Source organism: Coenobita brevimanus, chromosome 61, assembly GCF_032717465.1.
Source record: "Coenobita brevimanus isolate Jiangsu-jjx chromosome 61, ASM3271746v2, whole genome shotgun sequence".
NCBI classification, from domain to species: Eukaryota; Metazoa; Arthropoda; class Malacostraca; order Decapoda; family Coenobitidae; genus Coenobita; species Coenobita brevimanus.
Genome location: NC_137014.1, coordinates 26,812,498 through 26,826,338, shown reverse-complemented (window position 1 = coordinate 26,826,338; position 13,841 = coordinate 26,812,498). Strand labels below are relative to the sequence as shown.

General features: G+C 47.3%; 1 protein-coding gene across 1 annotated transcript; it reads right to left on the bottom strand.

The window, feature by feature from the left end:
* Positions 1 to 5,662: 5,662 nt before the first annotated feature.
* Positions 5,663 to 13,613, bottom strand: LOC145403720 (uncharacterized). Its single transcript, XM_080275401.1, has 5 exons — positions 13,493 to 13,613; positions 8,580 to 8,782; positions 7,975 to 8,286; positions 7,139 to 7,429; positions 5,663 to 6,888 (listed from the first exon to the last, which is right to left on the bottom strand). The coding sequence occupies exons 1-5, from the start codon at positions 13,611 to 13,613 to the stop codon at positions 6,127 to 6,129; spliced, it is 1,689 nt and encodes a 562-aa protein (XP_080131527.1). The 3' UTR covers positions 5,663 to 6,126.
* Between the last annotated feature and the right edge of the window lie 228 nt (positions 13,614 to 13,841).

Below are 13,841 nucleotides of genomic sequence, written 5' to 3'. Positions count from 1 at the left end.
ATTGTCCCGTCTTTTTTCTTACGAGTACCACCGGAGAGGACCATGGGCTAGTAGAGTTGGAGATTACGCCGGCATCTAGCATGTCCTGGACCTGCCGGTCTTCTTCCTCTCGTTGCTTAGGATTTTTCCGTCGTGATGGTTGGCGAATTGGAGGTCCTGTCGTGTGTATCTCATGGCTGAGATAGGTGGTATGGCCAAGGTCGGTCGGGCCTGAGGAGAATAGATCTTGAAAATCCAGGAGGAGTTGTCGGAGGCTGTTGGTTTGGGCTGGGGATAGGTGTGATGGTAGGGTGGGGAGAGTGGGTGGGTCTGGGGGCGGCGTTTGGCATGGTTCGGCTTCTTCAGTGTCGCCGATGATGAGTCCTCTTGGTAAGGTCAGTGGTGTGGTAGTGAGGTTGGCGACACGGATTTCTTGGGCATATGGTGGGAGGAAGGTAGGGCTTACTAGACAGGAAGAGAGTGGTCCGGTGGGGATGGATGGTGAGAAGAGAACGGAGGTATGGGAAGGTTTGTTAAGTTTTACCCAAGCTTCATGGTGTGGTGGAATGGTGATAGAGGAGGCGACAGTGGCTGGAAAAGATGGGGAGGGATGCAGATGATAAGTGGTGGGTGGTGGTGATGGGAGTCTAGTGGTATGAGGGGCTGGGTTGGGTTTAGGTGTGTCTGTGGTATGGGACAGGTGAGTGTCTGATGGTAGTGTGTGGGGGTGGGTGTTCTTGGTGTGCCTTCGATGTTTGTTTGTTTTTTTTTCTTCCTTATTCTTGACTGCTGGTTGGTTGTGGTGGGCTGGATTGAAGTGGAGGCGGCGTTGATGGCAGTCAATGGTGGCAGGTAATTTCTGGAGGAGGTCCAGCCCCAAATATCCATCATATTGACTGCATGTCGAGTCGAATATGATGAATGGGTGGCTAGTGGATATTTGTTGATGGGTGTGGGTCTGAAGGGCCCAAGTTTCCCCACGGATAGGCAGGGGGCCGTCCCCTGCGTCGACGAGGTTGGCTAAGGTGGGGAAGAGGGGGCCGAATGCACCCATGTGGCGGGAGTAGAAGTGGGAGTAGAGGCACGATCTGGCTGCTCCCATATCCACTAGTAGACGTGCCTTGACCCCGTTTAGCCAGATCTTGTCGTAAACAGGGGGTCTGTAGTTGTGTGAGGTGGCCCCCGCCACCGTGGGGAGGTGCGGGGGCGGGCCTAAAAATCCATCTGTTGTGGAGTGGTGTCCTCTTGGTCGTTGTCGTCTGTTCCCGAGAGGGCATGCGTCGGTGTGTCGTCTTCCTGGGCGGCGGCGTCTAAGGAGGAGACTTTCTTGCGCCCTTGTTGAAAGCTTCTGCGCCTGCTAGCTTTGAGCTGTTCCCTAATGTCGTGTAGAGGGCAGGTGCGGCTGCAAGCCGTGAATTCCCAGGGGTTAATGGTGATGAGGTTTCCTTGTTCCCTGGGGTTTGAGCGCTTCTTTTGGGGGTAAGCTCTAGGGACTGTGGGGGGCAGCTCAGCAGCTGGCTGATGAGGCGGCAGTTTAGGTTTGGAAGGGGGTTGTAAGGGGGTTGTGGCCTTGTAGGAAAACGTATCACCGGGAGGAGTGGCTGTGGTGTGGGGCGGGCAGCGAGCAGACGTCGGACGAGTTGTAGGTCATTTTCCATGTCCCCTGATGGGTCGTAGATTGAGAAATGCTCCCTGATTATGCTGGGAAGGATTCTCAATAGTGCATTGAATGAATGGATATCCCGGGCATTTGGTGGTGCCTCAGGATAGGCGGCGCTGACGAGGCGCCTAACCCGGGTGAATGTGTCATCCAGGTTTCCGTCGTAGGTGAGGGCGTCGAGTTGAGAAAGAGCGACAACTCGGCCTATTGATGGCGTGAAAGCCTGTCTCACTATTTGTGAGAATTGGTCCCATGACAGTTCTGGGACGATTTTTGGTGCGACACTAGTGATTATTTTACCCAAGTTAGGTAGAGTGACAGCGATCTTTTCTCTGTCTGAGTCGAACCCTATGTCCAGGAGGGGTTTGACTGTGTCCAAATATACGTCTATGTCGCACTGGTCTGGGTTGAACCTCGGCAATTGGATGTGCGGTTTAGCTGCCATTGTAAGTTCCCTTTCGTGTTCCTCCGTGCGTTACTCGGATCTAGAACCACCGCTTGCCACCAGTGTAATGCTGTGTTTTTAAGGCGACTTCTCGTCGTAAAAACACGAGCACTGGAACGGGGTCCTTTTACTAGACCGGATGTAATGCACTAACAAAGGAACAGGGCATAAAAAGAGATAGTACGGCGTATCACATCTATTGCTTAAGTTCTACTCATTACAGTGTACATACAACAATATTTGGCACATAATAGAACAGAGATACAATATTACACTCGTTTACATAGCCTGATCCAATATATATTAATACGTGGCACAGGGCAGTCGTGGATATGCTTTACTGTTACTTAGATGGAATATCACTTCACTGTGGTTGTCAGTTTGGATTAATTATCGTGTCATTGATGGACAATAATAAATGGGGGAGTCTCACTTTGGTTCACTGTGATCGGGAGTCTGTGGCGGAGATTTTACTATAATAGAGGTAGGGTGTGGATGGCGACATTCGACACTGTCACCAAGTCGCGGGGGATCACTTCACTTGCCTTTCGGCTCACTCACGCACCTACCTCTAGTTCCACAGAAAACTCCCCGTTTCCTCCCTGTAGAGGGGGACTGAACTGTTTAACACTTTGCACACGAATTTCTATGATACCACTGTTTAATATATCTTTTATTAGACACTGCCACTGTGCATTGGATCACTGTCACTGTATTCGGGGTCACTGTCACTGTCACTGTTTTACCCTTGTTTCTTGGGTTGTTAAGTCACTGGTACTTACTGTCAGGGAGGCTCCCTTGTTTGGGGCCTCGACCTGAGGGGCGGCTCCTTCCTAGGGCCGCGCTGGTGGGGTGCAGGGAGGCCCTGTGGTCTGGGGGCCTCGACCTGATCGGGGGCCCTCGGGGCTAGGGCCGAACAGCCGGAGGATTCGGGCCTGCTTCCTCTGCTTCCGGGGAGTGAGGGAGCCTGGGTCTCCATCGTCGTGGACTGCGGTGGAAGGCCTGGGCATCCTGGGACTGTGGGTGCTCAGGGGGAGAGGCGCCGTCAGGGCTGGGCTGCGGCAGCTTCTCCTGTAGGGCTCCGACAGGGCTAAGGAACTCCCGGGTGTGGGCGGTAAGTCCGCTATCGGGCCTTGCCACCACTCTAACGCCTCCTCTTGGCCAAGAGGCCTGGATGGCGACGAAGGGCTCCCCGAAGGGAAAGAGGCTAAAGGGGGACTCACGCTCTTCGTGGTTCCCTGACTGTGTTCATAGGGCTGAGTTGGGGCTCTACTTCCCCTAGTGTGGACTTTGGCTGGACCCGTGAACTTGCCCAGCGTGCGAGGGACACCTATAGGGTGATTGAGGCCACCCTTTCGCCGAGGCAAGAGGCCATCGACGTGGTGTTCCTCCCGCAGTAGGAGACAAGCCGGAGTGAGGGGCTCAAGAGCCGCACTCTCTCCAATACGAACAGATCCTACTGTCAGGGAATTCTCCACCCTGGTACATGCCCCAGCCGAAGCTGAGTCTCTGCCCGTACGGGAAATGACTAACGGAGAAACGGGATCACCCGTCTGCTCCGGCGGGAGGCCGGCCCCGAGTCACCGCTTCCGTAATTGGGTAGCGCTACACGTACGGTAGCAGGGTCTCTCTACCCTGGACCATATTCTGGCCGTAGCCAAAGTACAGCTGAAGAGGGATGCACACAGGCAACTCTCTCTCCTCAGCGTGTTAAGGCCGGAGCCTGGGGTCACCTTCCCCTTTACACACTCTGTCAGGCCGTAGCCTGTGTCTATTTCTCTTTCTCTCTTATGGCCGTAGCCTTGGGCCTCTTCCTGCCCTAGAGGGTGTAACAAGACCGTCAAGACGGTGTTACCTTGGACTGACCTCTTTTCAGTCCCACCCCTGGTCTGACGGTCACTACCCCGCCTGCACAGTAGTTCAGTTTGCCTGAACGCCTGGGGTTGGGGCACTTGCGGGGAATAGGGGCTCAGGGTCGGGATGCCCCGATGACCCTCTTGCCCGAGGTCACTAACCTCACCGGTGTGTCCTCCTGGGGTGGTGGTGGGGTGGCGGCTCGGCGGTGGTGTGGGGGGTGGTGAGGTGGGAGGTCCTGTGGCGGGCACGGCGGGCATATTAATCTGTGCAAAACAGAAGTCTGTCAAGGCATGTTGGCGATCTAAAGTAGAAATACCCGCTAACCTTAGCACGTTTTCGCTCTGACTCCTAATATTCTATTAATAATTAAAGCACAGTTTTTTTTTTTTTTTTTTTACTGAATTTCAGATAATTAGGTGTGTATGAACCTATATGGTGAAGAATATAATATTTTCACAACAGTAAAGACTGCATTCCAGCACGGGGAACTTCCGACGAGCAGCCAGCCACCACTGTTTACGTTTATTGTTATTGGCTAGTATACAGAGGAATAATTTCCCTACTGTGCTTTTGTCAGTGCATTTACACATTGGAACGAAACATTAGCAATTATTCCTCTTGTCACTGGACATTCTTAGAGGTCAGAAATAACCCTGGCTAAACGTTAACAAAGCAGACTATGCTGCTCCCTTAGTGTGAGTAGTGACGTCACGACCAATCACAGGCCGTTTCAGTGTCACATGATTTTTCGGCTACTTTATTATTTTTTCATGTTTCTGCACATTTTTGTTGGGAATAATGGTTGACATAGTTATTTTCTGAGTATCTTTTACCCATACAAGTATCTAACTTCAAAAAAATTTTGATCGGAAACTCGTCTATTCTCCTGCCCACCATCATAAGTGCTGTTCATTGTGCTATTCACTTTGACCCAGAACTATTGTCCAAACAGTATCTGCGTGATACTACTACCCATGATCTCAATACATGTCATAGAATTGTCTAGATTCCTGTTTTGTGACGTCTGCCTGTTCCACATCTAGAATTTGTCAATATATGTGTAAGGTTGTTACCCTGAGTTTTTGTGGCCTGGCTCTCTCTTATTTGTTTAAGTTCCTGTCTAGAAAGGGAACCCCGCTGCACACTAGGCGTTCAAGGGACGGGAAGCGGACCCTTAAACACCTAGCATAACAAAGTTAATTACGAGTATATATCCTTCCTCCAATTTTTACTTAACATAACCTTTACATTGCGATACCTCATTATCAATTTTGTTGCTATCAGACGAATTCTTCAGCTTAAGCTGGCCTTATAGTTATGAAGAATCTAATGAAAGCTATTTCCAATCCCTTCAGCTCAAAATATCTCTTCTCAGCTGAATAAAATCACCTGATGAGAGGGTTTACTAAAGTGGCATATATTCGACTAGCAATAGCAAAATGATAGAGACTGATGATCAAAATGGCTTTACTTCTCATTATATCATTCTTCATATCTTTTAATATTATATTGTTCACGTGAATTTAATGTTTACCTGTCCATAGTTAACTGTTTATAAACACTTATTTATGCTGCGTTATGGTTTTGTCGACACCCCAGCTCTGATGTGAATACATTACCCATTTGGACGCACACATTGGCAACAGTCAAAAGATCTTGACAGTAGGCTTACAAATATAGCAAATTATTTACTAAAATTTATTATAAGACACCTGTACAAATACACAAAATATGACTAGATTTTCTGGAGTCCTTGCTTCCAGCCTCGAGATCTTCATAAGTATTCTTACTTGCGATATCAATGCAACGTCAAGCAACACAGGGTATGGAACAATGAAGGCAAACAATAAAATTATATACTATTTACATTAGTCATGCCCCAGAGGCCAGTCACGAGTGGATGACCGACCAAGAAATAGTTCAGATTTCTTCATATAACAGACTGACTGTGTAATGGAGTACACTATAGGCATAGGTAGAGTTGAAAATTATAAGCAGCAGTATATGCTTACAATTGTTTAAAATGTTTCACTATTTCTTCTTAATAATGTTATAATCCTATTTATGCATTTTTCTAAAAGGAATATCGTGTAATTCTTTCGCTTGAGAGAAATTCTGGTTCAAAAATATTTTCATCTAAATATTGGAACGTTAATGTCTTATATGGTAGCTCTGGCGCTCAGTCCTACAGTGTGGTAGAGGTGGAAAAGAAGAACTTCTTTGAAAATCCAACATAATCAAGGCGAGGTGTGGCAGAGGGCACCAGACTGGTGTAGTGGGTGAAGAAGTGGCGGTACAGGTCACCAAACTCTTGATGGCCATGATGCGCCAAAGTGTAACACAGGGACTTGGTAAAGGGAGTGCCATCCTTGCTGGGGTTGTACCATGTTAGTTCTCCGCTGTTGGAGTACAGACACACTGTATCTCTCAGTGGTTCCTCCACCCTGCTGTCTTTACCTCTAGTGCATTTTGCTTCATCTTGTCTGTAGTAGCCGCAACAAAGGTCGAAGATAAACAACTTGGGCTTATTTCTGAGGCGTGAACACTGTGAATCCCTGAAGAGATTACAGAGCCAGTGTGAGTCCAACAGGCGGCCATCAGAGGTGAGAAACTGGTGGTCTGGGGTGCCATGACTGGCCACAATAAAGATGGCACAGCCGACACCATCTAGTTCCTCCATGTCCCTCACCTGGGACATCACCTGTCTGGTCTGTTGCTCTGTCAGATCCTGGTGGATGTGGCCGCTGAACCCCATCTTTTTGAAGACGTTGGCTAGGTTGTGAGTCCCTGTCTGTGAACTGGGAAGGTGCAGGTCTGGCCGATCCGAGAAGGAGGTGTAGCTCAAGATGGTTACATAGCCACCACTCCCACCATAGATATCATCACCAACACTGTGCTTAACCACTGCTTCAGAGGATGGTTTCACTTGTAGCCGTAGTGACCCCACCTGCCGGAAACAGCCATTGCTACTGATGCTCTAGTAACTGCAACTTTCACTGTTATCCTCTACAGTTTATGAGGAAGCTACTTATTGGCTAACTAAACAGAGGCATATCATTCACTTAACACTTATGTTACTTACAAATTGTTACATTGGTACTGAAAAGCAATCAGTTGAACACTTACATGGTGGCAGTAGAAGATTATTGAATTATTATGTGGTAGGACTGTGGCTCAATTTAAGTCACACTACTTACAGGCAACTGACTGAAGTGGCTTGTGTGTCCTTTGACGGTGGACGTTGTGGAGGGATTACTGGTTGTTGCCTGTGACTGCTGGTGAGACGGTGTCTTGGTGATGGACTGAAGGATATGCTCCCTGTGGAGAGTTGAGGCCAGTTGGCGGGCGGTGGTGACTCGCAGTTCCCTCACAAGTGCCCCTCCCACCACACGCCCACCATCCAAGTCAGGGTCAGCACCCACCTCCGCTAACTGCAACAACTTCTTCCTGTCCCACCGCAAAACAGCCTCAAACAGTGGCACACACAGCTTCACCACAGAGTGACAAAAAAAAAAAAAAAAAAAAAAATGTCAGGCAAAGCGAACAATGCAGTAACAATAAGCAGTCGTATGTGATCAAACTGTGCACCCAGGAATTTCTTGTACACTTGCACCCATAAAACAATATTCACATCCATAATAATATATAGTCAATGACCACCATACAATTAATTATTAAGATTGATTAATAATGTTTAATATGATGCGGCCAGTGGTGGTAGGTGTTGCCGGCTGGGTGGATATGAGTGGATGATAGTGTATGGTGTATTGTACCCAGTGGTAGTAGCTGTTGCCGGCTGGGTGGATATGAGTGGATGATAGTGTATGATGTGTTGTACCCAGTGGTAGTAGCTGTTGCCGGCTGGGTGGATATGAGTGGATGACAGTGTATGATGTGTCGTACCCAGTTATGGTAGGTGTTGCCAGCTGGGTGGATATGAGTGGATGATAGTGTATGGTGTCACATACCCAGTGGTGGTAGGTGTTGCCGGCTGGGTGGATATGAGTGGATGATAGTGTATGATGTCACGTACCCAGTGGTGGTAGGTGTTGCCGGCTGGGTCACGGGCCAAGGGGTCATTGTGGGCGTCGGCCAGCAGGACCCTCAGGACTTGTGTGTGGCCCCTCATGGCCGCCAGGTGGGCCGGGGTCAGGCCCGCCTTGTTTACGAGGTTGGGACTCAGCACCTGCAGCAGCCACTCCACTACCTCTGGCTGGTTGTTGGCTGCTGCCACATGTAGCAGTGTGCAGCCACTGCTGCCCCGGGTCACTGCCGGCCCTGTGTCCTGAACCAGCTGAGCCACCCTCTGCACATCACCCGCCTCCACTGATGCCCACAGTTCCACCTACCAAAACAACAACACTGTCACTGTGTGCCAACAGTGTTATCACACATATACACTGTATTTCTTGTACGGACATATGACAGTATTGTGGCCTCTTTGTAACCCACATTCTGTATTTGTAGTTGCGTTAACACTTCTTTGAATGGCTCCTCAAATATCAAGCAAGACTCATACGTCATACAATTATATTCGACCTGCTGTAATATTACTGCAGTGATGCAAGTACCATCACCGTCAATGTCGTTCGTCAGAGTAAGATAAGTTAATGTACGTTTTATGACATAATTTCTTACCAATTGTTTGGCCAGATGAGAAGCAGCATGTCTGGCAGGGGAGGCTCTTGGAGGTGTGGAACGATTGGAGCTTCTTTGGGGCGTGGAACAGAGTCTTGGTGGAGTTTTGCGTCGCACTCCTCCACTGGATGTCAGGTCTGTGGCCAGTGCAATTGCTTGTACGGCAGGGCAGATGCGCGGGGTCATGATGCCACCTGATGAACCTGTCAGAAAACAAAGTCGTTAATTTCATAATCGTTGAATCATCAACAGAGACGATAAAAGCGCAATGGTATGCCACCAGATAAATGTTGTGTGTGTGTGTGTGTGTGTGTGTGTGTGTGTGTGTGTGTATTAAAGTTAAGCACTGAAATAATTTCTCAGGTTGCTAGTTTCTTTACAGGAGCAAACATACCTTTGGGTGGTGATATCCTATATCGTTTATCGATGGTAAGTCGCGGTCTGGTGTGGGAAGAACTCGTGAAAGATCTGCTGACTTCAGTTGCTAAGCTGCCGACGTGGCTGAGTAATGTGTAGCAACACTGGCGTGTGGTCTGTGGGTCGTGGCTTCACTGACGAACAGCCGAGTAACTGTAGGATCCTTGATGAAAAAGTTTATGGCAAGGCTAATGGGTGAGCACGTCCCTCGCTGCAGCTGCTGTTGAGAGCGAGTGTGTGGAAGGAGGCGGCGGCCTTGCTTATATTGACACCACCACCACTACCAGCACCACCAACCCGCTGCGTGATGTCACTATGACGTAGCCCGTGCGACACACACACACACACACACACACACACACACACACACCCTCCTCGCTCGCTCCAACTTGTCGATTGTGACGTCACAAGATAAACAGACGCACGAACTCACTGCAGAGTACAGACCTGCTGCAGCTTGTATCCTGGCAGGGCGGAGCACATTATAACTTATTTGTGTGCTTAACTGCTTATGTGGATAATGCAAAGTTAATATCCCTTAGAACGGCTCTACTTTTGATAGTTGACAGGAGGTGCCGATTGCCGATTCGCTGGCATAAACAAAAAAAGAAATTGGGGACGGAGATTTAGATCGTGAAACGAAGAAGGAAGTACCGATTAAGGAAAGACTGGTGACTGCGTTGTTGTTTTTCTTATGCTTCTCTTCTAGTTTCAAGCTGGCTCGTCTCCCACTTGTTGGTCTGTAGCCAATAGATCATACCAAGAGATCTGGCGGTGTCTGATTCTTCATGTCGTTACTTTGGTTTAAAATTATAAGAGTCTACACTTTGGGTTACCAGAAATCTATGAGAAACAGATGATTTTTTAACAAGCAGAAGAGACAGTCTTATATACTATATATATGAGAGAACGAATGCTGGACCAGGATGTAAGAATTTTCACTATGCTGACAAGACAACGCAAATTGTGACGTATCAAGGCAAATCTATAGGAATGATGGTAAGGAAAGTGGCAAACGAAATAACGGCTGCCTGCAGTCAATTTGAATAAAGCGGAAAATAAAAGTTAACATTAATTTACAGTAATTCCTAGCAGTGAGGTAAACTGAAGATATCGTTGATGGAAAAGTAACTGACTACACGACAGAAGGTACCATACTTGGACAGAAAATTAATGCTACAGGTGTATTAAATCACATATATACCATACAGAATACAGAAAGCAAGAGATGCTCTATCAAAGCTCCATATTGTTAAAGAATTACCCAAAATAAGTAAGTGTTATCTAATAAAATCATTAGTTGTGCCTGTACTGCATTACCCACCAGTACCACTGCATAAAGTAAAAAATTAAATAAATAAATAAATAGATAAATAAAGCTGCAAAGAATGCAAAATAAAGCCATAAGATTTGCTTTTAATTATCACTACCCACTTACTTGGACGACTTAAGAAATGCATATAGAAGGAAATATAAAAGCTATTAGTATTTTACTTCATGAGAGTCCAGTTAAAACAGCGATGGGATTACAAATAATAGACCCTGAACTTTGCCATATGATTCAGTTCGAAGGTCCATTAAAGCATACTTGATTTCCCAGATTTGTGACTGACAAAAGAGGAAACACCTCAACCTAAATGATTTTTATGGTGCAGGATAGCATGTTCAGAGATGAGTTTTAAGAGTAACTGAATGTGTGAATGTGAATCAGATGATTCTGAAGAGTGTGAGAAGACTGAATGATTTTAAGTGTGGAAGATGCAAGTACGTAAACAACGTAAATTACGTTGAGAGTATGAATGCGTGTCGGTGGGGCGTGACATACTAAAAAGATAACTGAAGTAATTCACCGGGTCGGTCAGGATCACTTCATGGTCGTGATCGTCAGCATTTTACCCTCCCGGAAGGGAGCTGAGAGCTCATATAGTCCGATCTAAGGGCAAGGCTGTGACCTTCACACACCCATACACCCGTCCCCTTACTCCAGGGTGACAGTAACCACCCACTTCGTCAGTGAAACTTTTCGCAACCTGAGCGAGGGGCGAACTCCCGTCTACCAGATGGCAAGCGAGAACGTTCCCACTGCGCCAGCGAGCGGTGTACGTGAGTGCATGCTTAAACAATAAAGTGAATGGTGAGATATGGAGGAATGAAAGTGAGTAGTTGGTAAAAGGAAGGTGAATAAAAATGTATGTTGAATGACTAGAGACATTTTAAATTAAAAAAAGTAAATTAAGATGAAAAACAAAAATAAAAATAAAAGTAAAATAAAAAATCTGTCAATGTATATACAATGAAAATAATCAATATGTAAAACTCAAACCTGCAGTCAACATGCGTTAAGCCAGCCGGGAATGGTGATCCTCCTGCGGGTGTAATCAGTGTTAAAAATGCCTGAGCCTGATAGAGCGGCATTACATCGCAAATGCAGTTAAAGGGCGAGTGGGCAGTAAGGAAACATGGTTCAATGGTGAACAAACTGAGCAAAATGGTAAGGCCACCATCTTTTAAGACTTTGACTCTTCCACTTCTAACCATTTTTAATCTAATTAGTCTTCTTTCTCGCTGGTGAGGTGTGTTTAATCATCTCACCGATTTAGATTTTTTAGCGTGTGTATAGGTGTGCCACTGGGTCCAAGGGCCATTAAACTGGACGGAACTAGGCATGTTCAAAAGGTATTAAAGAGGAGAATCCCTGGGTTCGAACCTCTGATTTCTGTGACTATGAGTCGATAGGCAGAGGTCGGTACGCTAAATACTCCTCCAGGAAAACACCACGCACAGCAACCGTGGGATCTTGTTGTTTAAATATAATATTTACGGTATTGTAATTCGTAAATGTACGTCCTCCATTTTTTTACCATCTTCTTTACTGTAGTACATTGATATTTATTTTATTCCTGCTGCTTGCAGACGATTTTATTTTCCTGGTAGTGCAGGATTTATAAGTCTCTCCCATGCTGAATAAACTCATGTGTTCATACCAACAGGGCAAATTAAAAGACCTCATTTCAGCATCACCGTTCCCTTCTTTTAGACCCTCATATTCTGTATGTCTTCCTTCCACTTGATACCTCTAAACACATTGACTATGAGACATCGTCGTTCTTGTAAGCTTCCTATTATTTTATTTAGAGTACGAGATATTTTTCGAACTGAATAGTTAGAGGTATCCTTCTTTACCCCATTTCACTACTAGGAGGACTGTTCTTACTAAAGATGTCTGACGTTAACTAAGCCTACATAAGGCATTCCTGGGGTGAAGGGGTTAATTACATACCCTTCCTTCCCTTTTTACTTAATATAACCTTTTCATTACGATTCCTCATTATTAGTTTTGTTGCTGTCAGACGAATTTCTTCGGCTTAGGCTGGCCTTATAGTTGTGAAGAATCTACAGTAATAAAGGCTATTTCCAATCCCTTCAGTTCAAAATATCTCTCCTCAGCTGAATAAAATCACCTGATGCCACCAAAGTGGCATATATTCGACTGGCAGTAGCAAAAGGATATATCATTGTACTGATGTCAATGATGAGACTGATGATCCAAATGGCTTCACCTCTCGCTTTATCGTTCCTCAAGTCTTTTCAAATTATCTTAATCACGTGAATTTAATGTCTGCCTGTCCATATTTTACTATGTATATAAACTCATTATTGTTGTGTCATGGTTGTCAACATATCTGTGATGTGAATACATGATCCATTTGGACACACATATTGGCAACAGTCAAAAGATCTTGACAGCTGGCCTAAAAATATAGCAAATTATTTACTAGAATTTATTATAAGACATCTGTACAAATACACAAAATAAATATGACTAGATTTTCTGGAGTCCTCCAACACCTCCAGCCAGTTCACCACACCAGCAACACCAAAGTCTATCACCTCCAGTCACGGGGTCGTGACTTTTTCCCCGATGACGGTGGTAAAATGCTGGAATTAGTAACAGAGGGCACCACAACCCTAGGAGGAGCCTACGAAGGGGCGGACAGAGCGCGGCCTGACTCAGGGTGACAAGGACGTAAGTCCACCCGGGCCGCGCGCACCTATGACCCAGAACTCGCCTACCGCCACCATAGCAGGAAACGGACACTACCTTGCAGGCGAGCTGACCCTCGACAGGATCAGGGTGGAGCTATATCCTCAGCTCCAAGCAGCACCCCAGCGACGGCCAGCAGCTGCACCCTTTGTGAGACAGCCAGTAGCCGCTCAGCCCTTCAGGAGACGGCCAGTAGCCGCTCCCCTCTAAGAGCCACAGCCTATAGCCGGGTTCAGACAATGGCTTGTAGCCGTGCCCTTAAAAGTCCACGGCCTGTAGCCAGGCCACATGGCAGGAGACGATCGGTAGCCGCTCCCCCATCAGGTACTACTATACTCCTCTACAGGAACCAGCGATGGCCGGTAGCCGCGCTGGGGAGAGAAGGGTAAGTCTCCTCTCCTCCTGTAGTTGCCTCAGAGGACAAGACACAGGCAATGGCCGGTAGCCGCGCCTGTCGGCAGGAGACGGCCGGCAGCTGCTCCTCGTCGGCACGTCATCCTCCACACAGGACTTCGGCGATGGCCAGTAGCTGCACCGACAGGCAAGTGACGGCTAGTAGCCTGCATCCCCATCGGGGAGTCGGGCCCAGGCAATGGCCGGTAGCTGCACCTATGATGAAGGGACAGCCAGCAGCCGCCCTTGTTTTGTTGCCCATGGGAACCCAGCGACGGCCAGTAGCCACGCCGGGGAGGAGCACCAAAGCCACTCGCCCCCTGTGACTCCACTACGAGAGGGCGTTCTGCCATCAGACCAGCTGACAAGTGGGGGCGCAGATGACCCTGCTGTCCACCATGAGCGAG